Consider the following 22,059-nt stretch of genomic DNA (forward strand, 5'->3'; position numbering starts at 1 on the left):
AACCACCTGGCTGCTAGGAAAACAGTACCTTAAAGCCCTTTTGTGTTTTATTTCTTTTTGGTTTACATAGAACACCTCCAGTTGTTTTCAAAAAAATTTACTTTTTCAAATGCTGAGTGTAAAACACCTTGTAGTGCTATAACCATTATATATATATATATATATATATATATATATATATTACAACAATACATAATACAAGTTTGTAGTGCTTTTCCCTTAGAAATGTGATAATGCAGGTTTATCAAGAATGAAAATATTCAGTGAGGAATCTGCTTTTTTTATGAACTACAGTTTTCAAAGTTTTATAAATGTTACACTTGTTTAATGTACCCTCAGGCTACAATTATTGATCTTTAGTACATATTTGCAGGTTATATATTCCAGGTGTCATCATATTGCCCAAAATGAATTTCAATGCAAGAACCATCCTTCGAATTCCTTCCATTTCCCACAGAAAGGAAAGCACATGTTTCCTGGACTCTGACTACTTACATGGATATTAAGAAACATCTCTGCCATGAAGGGGAAAGGAGAGGAAAAGGAAAAGAAAGCAAGAGTCACCCAAGGTATCAGATGGCACTATACATGAGTTGAAAGTGCATTTGTGTAACTTCAGAAGCTCACTGTAGGCACTGCTGAATAGCCAATGAAATAGGTAGTCTCAAGTTTTTCCCTTTCAGTTTTAATCCCTGGTTCATCATCGTGTCTCAGAAACACACAGTCTCTCTAAAGTTGTCATGGTAAAATACAGGCCATTATGTTATTTATTTTTAGAAATTCTCCCTGACTGGCAATGGGAGAAAAAATGAGAACACCATTTTGGTAATGGCTTTTGCGAGTTAAAGGAACTGGTTCTATAAATGTCTGTGCACATCCATTAAGTATGATTGCCAGTTCCGAGTACATCAATAAATATTTTAAAACAGGATGTGTAAAAAAGTGCTTCAAATCTTTCAGTAACCAACAAAATGCATTAGAGAAAAGAATCATTTTACAGTTGCTGTGAGATATTTCTTACTCCTGGTTTCCTTGGTAAGAGGTGGCCGCCTCTTAAGTAGCCCTTTACCAGCCCTGGTGAGGAGCCGTGTGGGACCCTCAGCTCCACCTCGGGCCTGGAAATGATCCAGCAGGTGTGCTGAAACTCCAGAGGGACACTTCTTCCGGAAGCAAATTCTTCTAAGCACGGAGAAATTCTATCTGAAAACTCTCAATTCCGAATGTTTTCGTTATGCCATTTAGATGACTTCATTTTCAAAATTTACGTTAACAGTTTTAAACTGTTTCATCATCTGCTTAAACAATTAAACAAAAGTTTTCAAAGAAATGCCAAAAGGCAGCGCCAAATCTGTACTGAACAAGAAAATGTCCCTTAATCTTCATATACATATCTGAGAATCAGAATTAAATTACCTTGTTTTCACACAGGAATTCTCACTTATGTAAGAGAAAATTTCCATCTAGGGATTCAGGTGATAGTATATCATCAGTTTTCTAGACCTGATTTGGAAACTGGACATCTTAATAACTGCCAAGGTGAAATAAAAACCATTTCATCACCATAGTTTTTAATGAAGAAACTTTTTTAAAATTGTAAAGGAAAAAAAATGGGGATGGGACAGTAAAATCTTAGCAGCAAAGTGGTTAAACAAATTGAAAATATTAATGCACAAACATTAAAATATTAAAGCATATACGTTGCATATAAAATACAGTACAGAACCAGGAGTAGCACTATACCGATTAGTACGTAACAGAAGAAATGATTAAATTTGTTCTTCTCAGAAGTATATACATAGTTCTTTTCCACAGCATTTTCCTATATAGCCAGCAAGTTATTTTTTTCAGTTATTCACACCTTGCTTAAACCTGAATTATAAACTTAGCACTTACAAATATGAAAATTCATTCATAAGGAAACCAGTATTTCCATTTCACCAATAAAAAGGAATTTTGAAAGTTAACAGTCTATTCTAGGAAACCAAGTTTACTGAAAACTTCAGGGATAAAGATCATCTGCTGTAGCAGCGTTCCAAAATATAAACAGTAAAAATAAGACTTAAAACTGCTGCTACAGTGTCATGTTTTGGATTTAGTTCATCCAATTGATTTTTAGTACAAAACTAGAAATAACCTCTTCGTCATAACATCTATAGTTATCAATATATTTTTCTTCTTTTCAATGTGAAATAATACTTCATGATGGTCTATATACACAATGTTGTCAGTTCAAGCTGTCATATAAATATAAATGCTTTCTTAAAAAAAAGTATTTTACAGACAGATAGTGTTATATACATTGTTCAGCTTGATGTGGGGCAACAGAAAAAAGCAAACATTAGCTTAAGTTTGATATGTGGAAAGAATGATACATAAATGATATTTAAAGACCTGCATAGAAAATGAGCTCAAATGGTAGTGTGATTTTCAATTCTTATGACCTCTGAAACACTGAGCCATAAAAAAAGACAGGGAAAAAAAAAAAAAAAAAGGCACGAGTCTCCACGCTACCGCCAAGGGAATGATCTCAAGGAAGCCTGTGCTTGGTTAGTCTTCATGTTAACACTTCTAGGACAAGAAGGAAAGACAACAACAATGAAGACAACAAGATAAGGAAGAAGACCGAAAAGACAATGTGACCCCAAAGTACTTTAAACAATTTGTTGGAACATGTATCCTACTACTCTGTAAATTAAACACCCAGTAATGCTCTGCAAAAGAAATAAATTTATATGTACAAGATATTTCATTCACAATGCTGGATTAAATACTTCCCCGGGGTAGTTTAGCACACATTTTAACATAAAATAATTTTCCTTTCGGCAGGTTTAAATAAAAATAAAATGTAACTAAGAAAAGCTATCACTGTTCTGTGAATAAACACTGAGAATTGAGCTCAAAGGTGAGTAACACAGCTGAACATACTCTGGCTTAGTAGACAGATGGACACCGTAAGAGGAAACGGTTTTACACTAACTCTCCAGTTACGTTTTTGACTTAGAAATCATTTGTAAATGCAGTGTAACTTTCTAAAGGAGGAAACTCTGAAAGAAAACAACTTGCTGGTTGAATACCACAAAAAACAAAATGACTACAAAAACTTCACTTTTTTCTATGTTTACTCAGTCTCTTTTCATATAAAAATAAGTGTTACGTTCCCATCAGAACATTAGACAATTACATCTGTGCTTTAAAAAAAAGTTGGTCACTCAAGGATATTAGAATATTTTAAAGGATTTAGATTACCAGAATGTACAGATATAACTCAATATAAACTGTAGCCAAAAAGAAATGAGGATGAAAATATGAAATCATTCACATGGAATAAAAACGTTATTAATTAGATGAGTTAAATATTCAAAATATATGGAATGTGACAGTAGATATATATGTATCTACTTCAGAACTAGGAAGGGCAAGAAAAGTTTAATATGTAATAATTCGTACCTTACATTTAGTTAAATATAAACATTTGTTATTTATACATAAAACTGCTGTCAAAAGTCAACTAATAAATGGTTTAGTTGCACTTGCTTTACTTCTTGTAATATCCAAGTGTTAACTTTTCTTAGATTGAAATCAACTGTCCTCTAGTGCACTTTTTAGTTCATGTCCTAATATAATTAAACCTTTATAAGTCCCATCACCTAATGCATAAATATACAGAAATTAATCCCTTTTAGTTGGATCGTATTTTATGCTGACTTTTTATAGTCAAAAACCAGAAATGATTTCCTCCTGCAAGTACTCTACACCCTGTAACAAAACATGCCATGCACTCAAGGGAAAAGGTAAGCATGGCTAGCTTGTGAAATGCCAAAGAACTGCTGAGCTCTGCTTCCTCCACGTGTGGCCCCAGTGACACTAGGCAAGGCTCCATACTGCTTGCCAAAAGCTTCCACAAATCCAAGTTAGCTAATTCCTGGAAACAAAGGTTTTACGCTCCTTGTGGCACTGGATCCTCTCACCCAGCAGCTTTATGTTTCCCCCCACAGCACCCACACGCCTCACCACAGCGATGGCACATTCTCAAAGGGACGTAGCAGCACATACATGGTACAATGAAAGACAAAGCTACCAAGGCTAACCATCGTAAGCAGAACTTGTCGTCGCTAGTGTCGCACGAACAGGGATCAGAAAAATCTCCCTCCGAGTCTGACATACAATGATACAACATGCTCTCTGCACAGAGCATGCAACTAACTTGATATATGCATCTTTTAATCGGATCCGGAGCATCCTGACATTTTCCCCTGCCATTTTCTTCATGATTGAACCTTTCCTGGCAGTATACGCAGCGAGAACGTTCACCATCCTCTTTTCTTCGTTTTGACTTCTTAACTTTTAATGGTTGTGTCTTAAATACCACAGAGTCTTTGAGTGAACTTAACTTAGTCTCATCCCCACATGAGTAGAGATAGTCTGATTTTTTACTGTCTGGCTTAGAAAAGTGAATACTGGAATCTGCGTCCTCTCTCTCCAAGTCATTTTTCCACATGTCAGGATGCCTGTAGTCTGCATACCGGCGTATTAGGATATCTCGAGGATTTATTCTGACAATCTCATCCTCATCTTGAAAGCTGACGTGTCTGACTGACTTCAGAGGGACCTAAAATGCAAAGACAGGAACAGTGAAGACTGTAACAGTTAATTTTAAGGGTCAACCTTATAGTGACATTTCCCTAGGTATTTGTTCAAAGATGATTGTGGAAGTTCTATGATTTGCTTTTTGGATGACAGTGCCTCAGGGGGTGGACCACGACTGAAGCACGGTAGCTTCCACAATGGGCGAGGATCTCACCCAACTAACTTGCAGACTTTGGAGTGAAGAGTGCTGTCCCTAGAGCAAGACACAGTTCTGCTGGTGGGCTTCTTGTGAATTCAGACCACGACTCTCCTCTAGTTTCCAGCCTAATGGCTTACCTGAAAATTCTTAATGTGTGCCTCTGCTATCACATGAGTGAATTCCTTAAAAATAAAATTACCTGCAAATCTTCCTGATTCTGCACAGAAGATCCCTAACAGAGATTTTGCTGTCAAGAGGTGGGGCAGGACTGCAACAAGTCTCTTGAAAACGTGGCAATTGTTCTGGAATTAGGTAGTAGGTAGAAGTTGAAAGAGCTTTAAGATGCATGTGTGGAAGGACCTTTAGATGGCTACTGGTAGAAATAAATGGTGACTTTAAAGGTCCTTCTGGTGAAGCTTCAGATGGGAATGAGGGGTGGAAAAAGGCAATCCTAACTAACTATAAAGTGGCAAAGAAAAATAACTGTGTTCTAGTGGTTTCTAATTATTTTGGAAGTTAGCACTTGTGAATGTTAAAAACATGGAGTAGTGAAATATGGCTTAATTTGTCCTTGATGTGTATAGTAATATATGAGAGGACCAAGATAAATTGAAAAAAGGAATTGTTAATCAACATGAAACCAGAATTGAAAGATCTGAAAAATTCTTAGCCTAATTATATTGCCAAAAAATGAGAAAAGGGTATCTTAGAGAAAATACCAAGGATGTGGTTGGACAATCACACAATAAAGCATAAGGATGCCACAGTAGACCAAAAAGGGGCAGAGACAGGATGAAGAAAGGCTCTAGGGTTCTGTAGAGTATGCCAAGAGGGTTATGTGGCTGTGAGCATTCAGTATCCTTTAAGAAATGGGAAATGGCCCCTGAAGGTAAAGTTGTTTCCCTCAGAGCCCAGGGAGCAGGGCCAACTCCTCAGAGGAACATGGTGCAGCAGCCCAGGGCCCTGGTCATGACGCTGACACTGAGGCTTCTGGGGGTGGGACCACCAACCCAGGGGACCTGGAGGATGGGTCAGGAAGCCAAAGAAGATTAATCCCAAGTTTTAAAATGGAGTGAAATTTTCCCTCTAGGGTTAGACTTACTCAGGACCCAGGACAGTTTCTCTCTTTCAGTTTCTCACTTTTGAAATGGAAATGAAAATACATTATGTCTTTCCTACCCCAGCACTTCAGAGGCCAAAATGGGTTTACGGCTCACAGCTGGAGGGAAAGTTTCCCTTAAGACAAATCATACCTTGACTCTCACCCATTCTTAGTTGAGGTGATTTTTCAGAAGAGATCAGGGACTGACAATAGAGGTTGAATAGGTTGGTGGGATCCAGGGAACCAATCCTGGGAGCAGAAACTAGAATGTGGTGGGCTCAACTGTGTCCTCTCCAGTATATCCAAGTAAGTAATGGCTGGAGATATGGTCTTTAAAATAAGGTACCAGAGTAGGCCTGACTACTCTCATTAGCATCCTTGAATAAAGAAATCTGGGATGCACTAGGAATGTGTGAGCACAGGAGAAAACTGTGTGAGCACACGGTGAAACTGGCCAGCCAGAGACCAAGCAGAAACGGCTCCAAGACACCAAGCATACCGCCACCCTCAGAGTCCTAGTGCCCAGAGCTCTGAGGACGTGTTCTCTTGTAACAGTCCCTCACTCTGTGGTACCGTATATTGCTATGGTAGCCCCAGAAAACATGTAGACTGGGACACAGGTCTACAGCCTGGCCATGCAGCCAGTCTCCGGCTTAAATGATGCAATACACACACACGTGCCTGAGTAATCACCCGCTCCACGCCTAGGCCCTCACAGACTGGGTCTTTGAGAATAAAGAACAAAATTAAGTTGGTTTTTTTTTTCCCCCAGCTCAGATTCTTATGTCAATGTTAAATTTCTGAGCATAGGGACTAGTCTACAAGTAAACAACTAACTCAGGCTAGGAAGGAAGAGCTTCTATTCCCCAATATCTAGAAGTAGGCTTAAATTCTAAGTCCAGTGGGGGGAGGATACTATCTGTTCAATTAGCAACATAAAATGGTCTCATCTAATGATAAATACAAACTCACAAGAGAAGTTTGGAGGGGGTCTAAATACCAGGATGTTAAAAGCCCACATGCAGAAAAGCTAAAAACTAAAATTTTTTGTGGTATCCCTCAACTGACTAGAGAATTAGAACCATAAAATTTCACCAACCTGCTAAGTAGGTATTTCACGTCAGAAGGCTTCACTTACCCTATTTTGAGACTTAAGACTTCCAGATTCCTTAGATATTTGCCGCTGTACATATTCCATACTTCTGGTCTGAATGTCTAGGCCCGGCTGACTAAATGTTATCTAGAATACAAACATTTTCCACATTAAATGACTAGAGAACGAATCGCTTTTAATGAAACCATATAAAGTACACATTCCAAAATTTCATCATCTGTTGGGAAGATATAAAAAGCACTGAATCACACCCTCCATCTTCATGTGTTGGAAATTAGGTTTCTTTTTTCCTCTTCAGAAAAAAAAAAAAAAAAGTGGCGGGGCTCAAACCTAGGCCTCACCTACCTGCCAGGCAAGCATCTGGACCATAGCAGTATCCTGCCCTGTTAGGTCTTGATTTATCAAGAAATACGTGTTCCTCAAAATAACCAGCACCCAAGTGTCTATCAAAAATGATTGTGTAAATAAATATTATAGCTATATATAGTCCTCAACCCTCCCCCCAAGAAGTTCTGATACACATAAAGTCAAGGGACAAGAAGCAGGGACAATTACTACTAAATAATATACAGTTGGGAGGTGGCGGTGATTAAAATATTCAGAAATTCAACAGTACTAATTATACAACCTTGTGAATACAGTAATATTTACCAAATTGTATTCTTCAAATGGGTACATTTTTTAATTTATTAAGTTGCAAAGCTCATTTCACAATTACAAAAATAATATAACAATCCTTAATTTTTAGAATTTTATGAAAAACTATATATATATAAAAGGACAGAATAGTATAATAAATTTCTATACGTCTACCAGCTAGCTCCAATAATTATCAGTATTTCAGTAATCTTGCTTTTTTTTAAAATTTTTATTTATTTATTTATTCAGTGTGTGTGTGTGTGTGTGTGGCCAGCTCAGCCCACCAGGGGGCGGGGCTGGCTGGCATGTGGTGCTGGGGGATTGAACCGCGGTCCCTGTGCTTTGCCAAGCTTGTTTCAAGTAGGTGCTTTAGACCACTGAGCCATCTCTCCAGCCCAATCTTGCTTTTTTTGATTATTTTCCTGGAATGTTTGGGTCCAAGTCCTGTCATTAAAAATGTAATAAAACTACAGCTCTGAAAATAAAAAGTGCATAAGACAGTATTTCTAACATGATGCATACAGTAAAAAATACTTATTTCGCCTCACACATTCAGTGCCTGTCACAGAAGTTAACCATCATGGATCACCTCTAACAAAGTCTTCTAAAACTGTATACATACAAAAATACAACCACATATATAAGGATACATGGTGATCTTTAAAGTATTAAATAAAATGAGACTTGTACCACGCCTTGTTTTATACACTTAGTAATACATTATGGACCTCGTGTCTATAATTAGGACACTTAAGAATTCAGGAATAGAGAACACTGTAGATTAAGCGGTCTGGGAAGGCTTCAGGAAGGAAATTAGGTTTAAAGTAAACACAGACTGAGTTCCTATTTGGTGAGGCATAAGAATAACAAAAGAAACAAACAAAGGAGCATAATTAAAAAGGCAGTAGAAAGGGAGTTTATCTCCTGATGAAATACAATAATCTCAAATAACACATTAAACGTATATACACCTGAAACATACTTCAAAAACGTTTACTGAACTGAATTTCAGTTTCAGAAATGTCATACACACCACTTAAAAACAACTTTAAAAACTACCTTAGTGAACAGAATATTAGTCCTTTCACATGATACATAAAAAGACAAATGACAATATTCTGTACTTACTAAATATTTGTAATAGCAAGCAGAAACACCAAAAATGACACTCAGTGTTTGGTGGCAGGTTTATTTATGTCAATAGGCATGATTGGGATCACTCCCAGAAATCAGGCCCCGACTTCTGGTGGTCCAGGGTTTCTATGGGAGAAGCCAGCAGGTTTACAGAGGCAGAACAGCTCGTCAGTTGGGGACTGGTTTACACAACGTGCGTCACAGAGACCAGCTATGCAGCACAGTGACCAACCCTTTCTAAACTGGAACAGGAACTACTACCTGGGCGACCAACAAACTGAAGTATGCTGCCTGCAGTTTTATAAAGTACACACCAATCAACTGCTGCTTTTTAAAACACTTAGATTTTGGTATTTTCCTACAAATATGGAGGACTTATCAGCTGAAAGGGCCAGCAGAGGGATTTCTTCAAATTTGGTCATAAGAATTTTAAGAAGATTTCATTTACAATGAGAATCACAGTAAAACAGTTATAAACAAAAGTAACAAAACTCATAAAAGATGTACAAATCTTGTCATGAAAAAGAGTTTTCTGAAGAGGAACAGAACTGGAGAGATCATATTCATGGACAAGACTGACTGAAGCATGTTTGAAGCTAATACACAGGATCAATGTAATTCATATTTAAGCCAATTAAGGATTTTTCATCAAGTTTGATGAGGCTGTTCTAAATTTTACGGAATGCCAAGTAGCCACAAAACAAAACGAAATGAAACAAAATGAAACAAAATGCAAAACTAAAAAAAACAAAACTTGAAAAAGGGCGTATGTCATTGGTGTTAAGATAGACAAAGACCAATAGATCAGAGTTCAGAAACATACATGGATCTTGAGGAATGAGGCTGGAAATATGATCACTACAGCACTACACGAATAGGAGAAAGGGTCCAACAAATAGTGCTAACAATGCATTATCTGTACAGAAAAATAAAATTAAGTCTACTCATGGAAATCAGTTTAAAGTAGACTAAAGACAAACCTTCATGATGTTCAGAATAGGAAGAAAATTCTGGAGACAAGGACAAGGAGAATTTTATAAAATAACATTGGAAAAAATATTATTCCAACTGCTATAGTCTGGAACAGCTGTTCAGTGAAGCACCACAAAGAGTGGAAACAATCAAAAACTAAGAAGTATTAGCCATAAAATAAAATTTCAAAAAGAATTTGTACTCAAAGTATGCAGAAACATGGCACTGAAAATTTTATTCCTTAGCAAGGTTACATTAAAGCATGTAGTTAAATAAATCTGTAAAGAACCACCACATCTACATCTACAATCTTTCAAACGTTTACTGTGTATTCCCTGTACTCATGGAACACATTGACAGCAAAGACTAATTTGTTTACAGCCTTTTGTAGCACAATGACACCAAACGTAACTGGAGACAAAGCCTGCACCAACACTGTTCCTAGAAACATTAAGAACCTAGAAACAACTGCAGAAGAAATCCACTAACGGAAGAAGTCACAGAAATAGTAAGAGCACAGTAATACAATTCAAGGCAAGGTTAGCATTAGGACGAAGATAAGGGGTAGCCTTGAAGACAAGGGAATGCAGGCGAGGAGACGGTTTTCACTCTAGTAGTTCGTAAGAGTTCAATATGTACAAAGTATGTCATAACCTGAGTATACTTGCATTTTGAATCAGTGTATCAGCCAAAGGAGTAAATACTTTATTTTCTTGCTGGCCCATCCAAAGAATTTGAACTGCCCAGAGAAACGTAAAAAATGTGTCAAAAGCCAACACTGATAATGTCTACCTATCGAATCATAAGGAAACAGACAAACCTAAGCTAGCAATGACAGTTCTCCATGTGTATCGTTTCTGCAAATCTACTGAATATGGGCCATGTCTGCCTTTATTTCAGACTGTTTCTTCAAGGATATATGTATAGTGAAATTCTTGAAAGGTACAAAGTTCCCTCTGTGAAGAGCGGCTTGCTTAGTGCCAGAATGCCAATGATCTCTGACCCTAACAACCAGCAGGCTAACTTCCCAGCATATAACACTTGGCTTCAGGATGTTCTGGCTCCAGTGCAGTGATGCACACCCACTATGTACGTGACCATCACCCTCTTGGGATCAGGGACCGACACAAACATCAAACTCATGCTAGGGTATTATGCTGCAAGTCTTTTGTGCCCGATTCAACAGTCCTAGCATGTGCGAAACCATCTATGTTGGTTTCAACTGAACATCACACATGACTTTTTTTTTTTTTTAATGCATTTGTTACAGGGTTTGCAGGGTCTACAGGGTCTCACTATGTACTATGTAGATCAGACTTGTAGTGATTCTCCTGTTTTCAGCCTCCTAAGCACTGGGATTACAGGCACATGCCACCACGCCCAGTCTCAATCGCCATCTCACTGGGCCTCAGGGGCAGGGCTGGCATGGCATGCTGGGATCGAACCCCGGCCACTGCACTCTGCCTAAGCAGGCACTTTAGTCCGCTATCTGGCTAGCTCTACACTATGACTTTTAATTATCATTTTCTTAAACCTGATTATGGAAATCTTTGAAAGAAGACTTAGGTCTTAGTTTCATGAAACAGAGAAGTTTCTGATCTGCAAATGAAGAACAGATGGTATAACAGGAAATTCATCCTATGGGGCCTCTCAGGTCATATCCAGTTGTGTAACTGGGATACAATATCAACAGTGCTAGCTGGACACAACTGCATATGGCTGATGAAGAAACTTCTATCTTGTACCGTGTATCTCTGAAAGAGAAAAACTATCCCATTCTACTTCCTACCGAGAGGCCACCTGTTCTAACATCACTAAGTTATAAATACTGCATCTAGTTATGCAAATTCATATGACTGCTGTGCTTGGAATGCAGGGAACTATGAAGAAGCCTAGTGCATGGACTACTGTTCCCCAAAGTCCGTGTGCTGAAAAGTGTGAAGGTTCAACGGAACACCACTGAGGTGACACCTGTCAATTCTACTACCACAGGAGTGGGCTCTGATTAAAGAACATGTTTGTTCCCTTTTTTTCTCTCTTGTGCTGTCACCTTCTGTCTACCATGGGATGGCAGAGTAAGAAGCCTTTACTTGTTGCTGGCACCTTAATACTGGATTTTCCACCCTTCAAAACTATCAGAATTTTTTAAATAAATTACCCAGGTGGGGGCTGCGGAGATGGCTCAGTGGTCTAAGAGTCTGCCAAGGCAACAGCAAGGACCCAGGTTTGATCCCAGTACCACATGCCACACTGGGCCTGCCCCAGGTGCACTAAGCCAGCCACCAAGACCAGGTGTGGTGGCACACACCTGTAATCCCAGTGCTGGACAGGCTGAAACAGGATCACTACAAGTCTGAGCTGTGTAGTGAGACCCTGTACCAAATATATAAAATAAATTTTAAAAAATTACCCAGGTGGTTACAGAAACACAGAATGAACAATAAACCTTGTTTCTCTATGTTGCATCAATCTTGGAGAAAAATGCAAGTATCAATTATGAGACTAAGAATAAAATACTACTTAAATGTACTTAAAATATTTTCCTGCTATATATAAGTCATTTAATCATGACATAATAGCTTTAAGAGATGGAAAACAGTATCACCATAATCCATAGAGGAGGGACAGTAAGGTATGTAGCATATACATATATCCAACAAATGGCTTAGTTCCAAAATAACTACAAACAAGCTTAAGAAAAATAAAGACAATTGTTCTATTCAAAAAACTTGAACAGGGCTGGGAAGACAGCTCAGCAGTATAAGGGCCTGCCTGATAAACACAAGGTCCTGAGTTTGATCTCTGGTACCTCCCCCAACTTGAACAAGTACTTTACAACAGCATTTCTGAATGATCAAGAAACAAAAAATTACTCAATACTGTTATCAATCAGGAAAATATAAATTAAAATCACAATAAAATATCACCCTTAAAAAATAAAATATCCCTAATGACTAAATCAGAAAGGGGGTTGCTCAACACTATTTATTCAGGAAAATTCCCACCATTTGTGGAAATATAAAATAAAAGAGTATTTAAAATACTTTTGTGACCAAAACTGACACTCCATTAAAATTGTAGCACGTAGCCTTTGGTTTCTTTGTATTTCTGGTATTGTGAAATTACTTACTGGACAAGGCCCAATGTGCTTTTGTACAACATAAAACTTCATTAATCTGGTCCCTGTCCTCTGTTCCTTCTTCTTTTTGATGCTCATGCTGTCGTTTCACCAGATCATGCACCTTTGCTCATACCGGTCCCCGTTACGGACTGAATGTGTCTCTCAAAAATTCAGATGTTAAAATTCTAACCCCCAAATTAACAGTCATTTTGAATTGGAGTGTTTCAGAGATAGAACATGAGTACAGGGCCTTAGTCTGCTGGGGTCAGTGTCTTTATCAGAAGAGCAAACGCCAAAGTTGATGCCCTTCCCTGCCCAGTGAAGACAGAGCAGGAGGGCAGGAGTTGGCAAGCCCAGAAGGGACCTCCCCTCAGAACCACTTGGGCTGACACTGTGACCTCTCAGCACCCATAGCAGGAGGAAAGTCTTCCTTCTGGTTGAGAAATGCAGTTCATAGTTTGCATGGTAGCCAAAGCTAAGATGTTCTTGTCTTCTTTTCCTATGTCGTTTCCCACAGCCAGCCCAATCCCCTTCAGTTCGCTAATAATCTGTCTTACCCTTATGAAGTTCAGGCATACCTCCAAAAACAACTGTCATCTTCTGGCCTAAGTTCAATATTCGTATTCTGGATTTCAATAGCTCCATGAACACACACCTACAACGCCACCGAAAACTTCTTTGGAACGGAAATGATGGCTTATTTTCCCTTGTATCTTTCAACTTTAAGCCTTGAGTATGACATATGCTCTATACATATGGCATAAAATAATTAATGGTAATAATTTGTTAACTAAATATTTTATCATGTCTTTAATTTATTTGGGCTTATGCAAACTTTTTTCCTAACAAATTGCATGTTTGTGTTCCTCAGGGAAAAAAGAGAATCATTAGACAAGCATCGGCTGGGCTTTCGGCCCCAGACACTGAGAGCTGACTTCTGAACAATGTGAACTTGAATTACGCAGGTGCACTTATATGTGGAATTTTCCTTTTTAAGAACAAGTGAATTGTTTAGCCTAAAAATATGTTTAAAAGTAAGAAAAAGGGAGGTCATAAATAGATAAAATATACAAATAGAAACAATTATAATCACGACACCATATTCAGTGTAAATGCAGCACTGAATCTTGTGGTTGCAACTAAGGATCTCTCTCAGTAGGTAAGCATGCATAGGCAGGGCTCTTGGAAGGCAACTGACTCGTGTGGGCATACAGATGGCTTGTTATTAGAGGCAGGGTCTGGTCAGAAATGGGTCGCTGGAAGCAGGACCTGGAAGCACACCACACCCTCCCAGACACTGCCCTTCTCTCCCTCTGCTTCCTGGCTGTTAGGGTGCAAGCACTTCTCCGAGGCAGGCCCTTTTTCCATGACACTTCTGCCTTGCAGCTGTCCATCCATGGACTATAACAAAAACAAAAGTAAACCTCCTCTTTTAACTTGTGGGTGCTGTGTACTGTATCCCAGCAATGAGAAAAATGACTAAGACAAAGCATTACTGTATAAAACAACTGCAATACATCCTGCACCCTGTAGTGATTTAGTGACTACCCCTTCACAGCTTGTAAATACCTGCTTAAAATGGTGTGACAATGTTCACCCACAGCAAATAGCACATCCTCAGTAAAAAGGGATGTGTTGATTGACTACGTTACAGGTAAGACTTTCTGGCCAACAGCATGCTATTAAATTCTGGGAAAATCACTAGATGTAGGAGGCAGAGTGGGCCTTAAGAGAGATTTCTGAGCAGCCCACCCTGGCCATCGGCCTCGTAACATCAGAGTCCAGGTGCTACAGCTGCAGTCACTGTAACCATGAGGAGTAAGGCGATGACCTAGCAGCCCACCAGCCACCTGCCCTCAGTGTCCTTGGCACCATGCCCCAGGCCAGCACCTCTAGTGGCAATGCAATATTCATGGGGACAAGAAAGTTATAGCAATGTGGACTTGGGGGACTGTAAAGTTGTTTAATTAAGAAATGTGGTCTCCCCAGGGAGACAGCTCAGTGGCATAAATGCCTGCCTGGCAAACACAAAGTCCCCAGTTCAATCCCTGACAAACACACACACACACAAAATCCCAGGAAGTACCCTGGCAGTGCAGGAGCAGAGAGTATAGGAGCGTAGAGTAGATGTATTGTTGAAGAAAAGGGAGCAGACACAATGTTCAGGCTGTGGTGGGGTGCCACTTCAAGGTGGTAAACACTCAGCAGACCATAACCAATACAGATCCTACTACACTGCAGCGGTCCTGCATGTAATTACTAGCAGAATTATCATAAGAGAGGCAGAGGGGAACAGAAGGGATTGGCAGATGCTCCTAAAGTCAGGCTACACGATGGCAATCCCTGCCAGGGGCAGAAGTTCCGCCTTACTACATGTGGAGATGTCCAGGCCCTGACCACAGTATTCCAAACCTCCTGTGCAGGAGGACTGAGAGGGTACTGACAACCAGAGTGCAAGAGCACGAAGGAGACCAGCGCGTGCCCGCGTCGAGGCTATGCCTGGCCCACGACTGCACATGTGCACTCCTTACCGAGGCAGCACTGGAGAGGATGCAATGAAGAGAAACAGGAAATCAGGATGAAACCCAAGACTGCCAGCAACCTCACTGGTTTTTACTGCCCAAATTTCAATTACTGATGCAGGTGCCAGAAAACGTCTACAAGAAGGCAGACAAAAGCAACCAAGACCAGCTGTAGTGACCAGCCCGGTGCCGAGCAGGCAGGACTGAACACACGTTGACTTTCTGTCCCACTGTCCTCAGGCAGGCATGCCAAAGAGAAAGGAGCATGAGATTTCAAGTGAAAAGTGAACAGAGCCTTGAAGCTGAAGACCTTTAGTGCTCATGTCTTGCTACTGAACGCTGAATTACAAATAGCTGCACTGCTTACACGGCATGAAGGCTTTACTTTCACCAAAAGATGTTTCTTTTTGGTAATGACAGACATGCTTTTAAAAAGAAAAGCCCATTTTTTTCTCCATGCAGCTTTTAAAGTTTATCTATGTCATATGTGGTCAAAATGAAAATTTTAAGAACCTCATTTTTAATTTGTAACAAAAGCTCACAGCTTACACGCTAAAGCCATCAACACACGGCAAGCACGTGTTAATAAACATTTCTAAGAAAAGCCGAATGACATGAAGCCCATGGTTATAGCTGCCTGACGGGCTGAGCAACAGAATCACTTGAGCCTGGAGATCGAAGACTAGCTTGGGTGACATAACGAGACCATGTCTCAAGAAAGCAAAACCAAACTTAACCTAAAGAAAACAAACAGAAGCATTATATACTAATTTTTTACTATGTGTGAGCAAATGCCCAATATCCACACTGTTCAAGGGTCAACTGTGTACCTTATGAATATCAAGAATGTAGGTATTCAAAAATACTTTTAAGGGCTAGGCAGATAGCTGGGCAGTCTAAGTGCCTGTCTGGCAAGCACAGGGGCCGGGGTTCAATCTCTGGCACCACATGCCGTGCTGGACCCGGAACCCTCAGGCATGCTGTGATGGCCACTGAAACCGGGCATGCACTTCTGTAATCCCAGTGCTGGGGAGGCTGAAAACAGGAGGACTACCAAGAGTCTGAGCTGTGTAGTGAGACTGTACCAAATACATAAATAAAGGAAACATTAAAAAAAATACCTTTAAAAACATGCTTTATGGCCCAGTGTATTGTTGCACACCTGTAATATTCTCTACTTGGGAGTGCTAAGGCAGAAAGGTTACAAGTGTGAGGGCAGAGTGGGAAACCAAGACCCTGTTTTTCAAAAACCAAAGTGTAGGAGAGCTAGGAATGTGACTCAGTGGTATAACACTTGCCTCACCTACACCAGGCCCTGGGTTCAATCCCTAGTATGAACAAAATAAAAACACCAAGCAGCCAAGTTTGGTGGTTCATGCCTATAATCCCAGCACTCTGGGAGGCTGAGTCAGGAGGATCAAAGGAGGGGAGTAAGGGATAGAGAGAAAAGGGAGAAGGAGGGGGAAGAAAGAAATGGTCACTCTTTTACTCTTGTAGCTAAGTCACTACGTATTAAACTGCATGTGAATGCTCACTCCAGCAGCACACATACTAAACTATATCTGAGTTCCCACAGGAATAGTGACAAATGCTTACTTGAAAAAAAAGAAACAAAATAAACAACACATTCATTTAAATCACTGAGGGAAGCGTGGTCAAGAATAGGCTTCTGGTATTTTCTTTTTTTTTAAAAAATTTTTTTTTATTTATTTGAGAGAGAGAGAGAGAGAGAGAGAGAGAGAGAGAGAGAGAGAGAGAGAGATGTGTGTGTGGCCAGCTCAGCCCACCAGGGGGCGGGCTGGCTGGCATGTGGTGCTGGGGGATTGAACCGCGGTCCCCAATGCTTTGCCAAGCTTGTTCTAAGTAGGTGCTTTAGACCACTGAGCCATCTCTCCAGCCCCGGCTTCTGGTATTTTCTTAACACCTTTGAAATGCACCAAACAGGATTATGTCCTACAGCCAACTTTTCATTTTTAGATTCTTCTGACTGGAGCCATCAGAAAGTTGGATATGCGATACCTGATGGGAATGCTTTTCTTGAATAATGTAAGAATACATTTGTAATTTTTTAGGTAAACTGTAAGAGGCAACTTCATTTTTTTTTTTTTTTTTAGTGACTTTGCCACAGATCTGTTAGTGGAGAATTTTTAAGCAGTTTCTTTGATCTGAGAAATTCCTGTGTGTGTGTGTGCATGTACTTTTTTTGTTTGTTTTTTTAAAGAAGTCTCTTGCTATTTTGAATTTTTATTTACCTATTTGGTACAGGGTTTTTGGTACACAGCTCGGACTTGTAGTAATCCTCCTGTCTCAGCCTCCCCAGTGCTGGGATTGCAGGTATGTGCCACCACACCCAGTTCTAGGGCGGCACGGCATGCCCAGGATCCTGGGGCAGGCATGGCATGCTGTACCAGGGATCAAACTGGGTCTTTGCGCTTGCCAGGTAGGCGCGTAGACTGCTGAGCTCTCTCATCTCTTACAAAGAGAAACTTTTGTTTCCCAAGAGGCTGGAATGCTTTTTCACTTCTAGATAATGAAATTTTCGCTGAGCACATTATTCAGTTTTACCTTGGCCAACAAAAAATTTAAAGGTAAATTTAAGGCTTATTACATTCCTATGACTTTATAGTAAATGTTTACTGTCACACTGTGAATCTGCTTCATTGTAAGTCATATTCTTCTGATTTTCCTGTGTTTTTGTTGGTGGTATTTTATCTAGAGAAGGACAGATGGTCCATGTCTTTTGCCAATACACTGGATGTCTACACATCCGCTATGCATGCTGAAAAATATTTACTTTCTCACCTGATTGGCTTGGCTTTGCAAATAAACTCTTCTGGCATTCAGATCTTCAAAGGGCGTTGGTCTTATAGTTGCGCTTCTATAAGGGTCACTGGTAACAACTGTCTCATGATGGAAAAGGTGTTCTCTTACTAGAGAACTGGAAGCGTCCTCTTCAGTTGCCTATTGGAATTAAACCGCAACACACTGGTTGTCAGAAGAAAAAAAAACCATAAAAGATATTTCATAATAAATACTTATGTCTATAATTAAAAAACCATTTCAAAATAATATGACTCTGGGAGGAAAAAAAAAGAGTTGTACAAGCAAATGGATTTTTTCACTGAAAAATCACTTAAAATTAGAAGGCCACCACTCCCCATGTAGAAGGCATCAAATTCAAGAAAGATCTTAAATATAATAAAATATGAATATGTAGAAAGTAACAGGATAAACATACAAATTGACGTTAAGTCTTAATATGCATGTTAAAAATATGCATACAGCAGACAGAAAAACTTGTATTGTAGATACAGTGGACAGAAAGAAGAAAAAACTCCAGCAGTCCGTGATCTTACTGAATGAATAAACCAGCCTGAATTTGATGCTTCTTTATACGTAAAGATTTAAATCATCATCAGAGATTCAGGTAGGGAGATATTCCCAGGCAATGAGAGTCCCTAAAGACAGACTTTTAAAATTTCTATAATACGCAATAACTGGAATTTAACACATTTCAAAGTCCTTGGTTTCCTTTCATTTAGCTTGTAGATGAAGTAGGATTATTTGAATAATCCAAAGAACAAGTAAAGAGCAAAATAAAGCGATGAAAGGGAACAGGGAGGTGAATCCTCTGCAAATGAAGGGGACCTGGTCTGAGGGTGGGGAGATTTCCATGTGTCATGTCTAGGTGCCAACTACTCTCAATGAGTATAATCTCTGCATGCCACCAACATGAACGAAAATAACAAGGATATTAACAGTAATAAAAATAGGGAGTGGAAGGGGAAGAAAAAGAATCACTAATGTTGAGTACATGCATCCACTTCCTATAAAGAATCTGCTTTCCAAACAAGTATTAATAAAAACAAAATAGGCTAATAATTTGCTATTTTTTTCCATTAGTGCAGAATTAATTTAAGAATGGTCATAGACAAGCAAAATGGCTTAATCATTTTAGTTACTCTAAAGTAAGGCAGAGTATCAGAGTAGAGAGCTAGCAATTTTAAAGGTTTATATTTTTGTACAGTGTCCTTCTTGTAATTACAACATGTTGGTGCTATTTCTAAAATGAAATGACTTTCCTCTCTCCCCACGTTCAGTCTCTTGTGCTCCCTTCATCCCTTTCTCTCAGTCTCTGTATCTCTCCCTCCCCTCCTTTTTACCTTTCATCGTGCTAGGATCCATAAGTCAAAAAACTTGGGCCGAAACTAAGAATAAAATCCGGATTGCAGAGAAACTATTACCACGTACCAATGACTGGAATCTCATCTTACTAAAAAGCTTTTGCACAACAAGAGAAACCACCACCAGAGTGAAAAAGACAACTCACAAAGTGGGAAAAAGTGTTTGCCAGCTGGTTCTCAAACAAAGGATCACTATGGAGAACAAAGAAAGAACTCAAAAAACTCAGACCTCCCAAATTTAAAGATCCAATCCAAAAATGGCCATTTGCGATGAATACATACTTCTCAGAAGAAAAATACAACGGCAAATACATAGGTGAAAACATGTTCAACATCACTGGTCATTCAAAAGATGCGATTTAAAACAACAACTCACCCCAGTAAGAAGGGCTAGTATTGAGAAATCAACCAATGACAAATGCTAGAGCAGCTGTGGGGGTAAAGAGCCCTTCTCCACTCTTGGGGAGAGTGTAGATACATGCAGCCACTGTGGAAATCAGTGCAGAGAAGCCTCAAAACGTTAGGACTGGCGTCCCATTTATCCTAGCTATTCCCTTTCTGGGTATCTTCTCAGAAGTACTAACAACAACAAACCACAATGGCATAGGTGCACTCATGTTTATAACAGCACAATTTCTAATAGCTAGATCTTGGAAGCATCCCAAATGCCCATCATCCGAGGAATGGAAAAAAAAAGATGTGGTCTTTTTTTTTTTTATAATGGAGTACTACTGAGCCAAAAGGAAGGATAAACTGGAGATGTTTATAGGTAAATAGATACAATTTGAGACCCTACTCATAACTGAAATAAACCAGATACACATGTGTAATTACCATATTGTCTTCCTAGTGTGAGAAGCTGAAAGAGTAGTAACAGATATTGTAAAATGGGGAAGGACTTTAAAAGGAAAGGGAAACTGAGATGGGGAAATACAGGGAAGAAGGGAAAAGGAAAAAGAAATACGACACTTAAGATAGTTATATTAATTTATCTTAGTTCACTAAAATGAAAGGTTTATGCTCATACTATTTAGACAACTAACTACTAATATTTATATTCTGAGTAAGTTAAATATAACATGTGTTGTATTAACCATTGTTACCATCCTTATTTTGAAAATATTTTCTCTTTAAAATAAAAAAATCAAAATAACAAGAAGAAATGTATGTATCTTTTCCAGAGATATTTGAGAAATAAATGAATTGTCAGAAATCATCAACAAATTGAACAGAACACAAAAACAAATAGGATGGGGAGAGAAACAAGCAGAGTTTTGCTTCGTCCAATTAGGGTATAAAAATACAGGGAGTTAATTTCTTTGAATTCAATTTCTTTGAATTATAAACCGGAAATGGTAGCTCTATCAGGGTTAGTTGGGCATAACCAAGCACGAACTATAATAGTAACATCAATGGCATTTTATAAAGTAATTATGCCTTTAATGGCACTTTTTATTAGCTGTCTTTTACTCAGTTATGACCTGAGAAGTCATTTAAGAAAGGCAAGTTAAAATAAATCTTACTTTTAAATAATCTGTGCCTGAGTAAACACTAAATGATTACATAATCCAGAAATTTACTATACTGACTTAGGTTATTCTGGATATATTCTGTAAGACAAAAAATAACATATTTTATGGCTAAATACTTTTTTTTTTTTTTTGGCGGAACCAGGGATTGAACTCAGGCCCTTGTGCTTGCCAGGGCAGCACTTATTCTACGGAGCCATCTCCCCAGCCCTAGCAGTGCAATTTGTCACAGCTAAAACTTGGAAACAGCCCCGATGCCCATCCACTGAGGAATGGGTGCCTCATTTAATTTTTTTTTTTTTAAGATAACAATTCGAAGTGTTTACTGTTTCACTAATACACAAGTGAAAAATGTGTAAGACCTGTACAATGCTATTAAAATGTTGACCAAAATTATAGTAGTACATACACCTAAATGGGTCTCAGAAAAAAAAATAATGCATCATTTAGTTAGCTGAAATAGCAAACAACTGTTAGAAAATGCAGAGTATACATACTGCCTACAATAAAGTATATATGACTCACGAACTAAGCATCTAGTATTTTAGAAAATCCTCTTTTCTTACCAACTGTATTTTTTTTTTCAGCACACTAAAAATTCAGGTGCATGTTACACTGTCAGTGCTAAAAAGTAGTGAAAAAAAAAACAGGTATTTTATCAATTGCTAATCCTATACTCATAGGAGGAAAATTTGCAAACCATTTCTGAAAAAACGTTAATATATAAGAAACTTTAATACTTAAAATACTGCCAACAGTTTATAATTTTTAATGCACAGACATTTCTGAAACAATTTTACATCACTTGAAGAGTTCCTAGTGAGATATTTTCATCCGAAATTCTGAGTAGTTTCAATGTATTCAACAACAAAGTTCCTTTCCCCAAACACTGGACTAGTCTTCAATAGTCTTACAAGACCAAAATATGTATGAATGCAAAGTCATTCATAAAAAAA

At 38.7% G+C, this 22,059-nt stretch overlaps 1 protein-coding gene across 1 annotated transcript in view; it reads right to left on the reverse strand.

Annotated features, from left to right (window-relative positions):
- Window positions 1–3,115: 3,115 nt before the first annotated feature.
- Window positions 3,116–22,059, reverse strand: part of Spred1 (sprouty related EVH1 domain containing 1) — a 92,711-nt gene continuing 73,767 nt past the window's right edge. The window contains exons 5-7 of the mRNA XM_004623419.3: window positions 18,193–18,351; window positions 7,027–7,128; window positions 3,116–4,609 (exon numbers count right to left, since the gene is read on the reverse strand). Coding sequence (XP_004623476.1) covers window positions 3,965–4,609; window positions 7,027–7,128; window positions 18,193–18,351 — 906 coding nt within the window. The 3' untranslated portion in view covers window positions 3,116–3,964. The remainder of the gene's footprint in view (window positions 4,610–7,026; window positions 7,129–18,192; window positions 18,352–22,059) is intronic.

Source organism: Octodon degus, unplaced genomic scaffold, assembly GCF_000260255.1.
Source record: "Octodon degus isolate 3935 unplaced genomic scaffold, OctDeg1.0 scaffold00002, whole genome shotgun sequence".
In the NCBI taxonomy this organism is placed as follows: Eukaryota; Metazoa; Chordata; class Mammalia; order Rodentia; family Octodontidae; genus Octodon; species Octodon degus.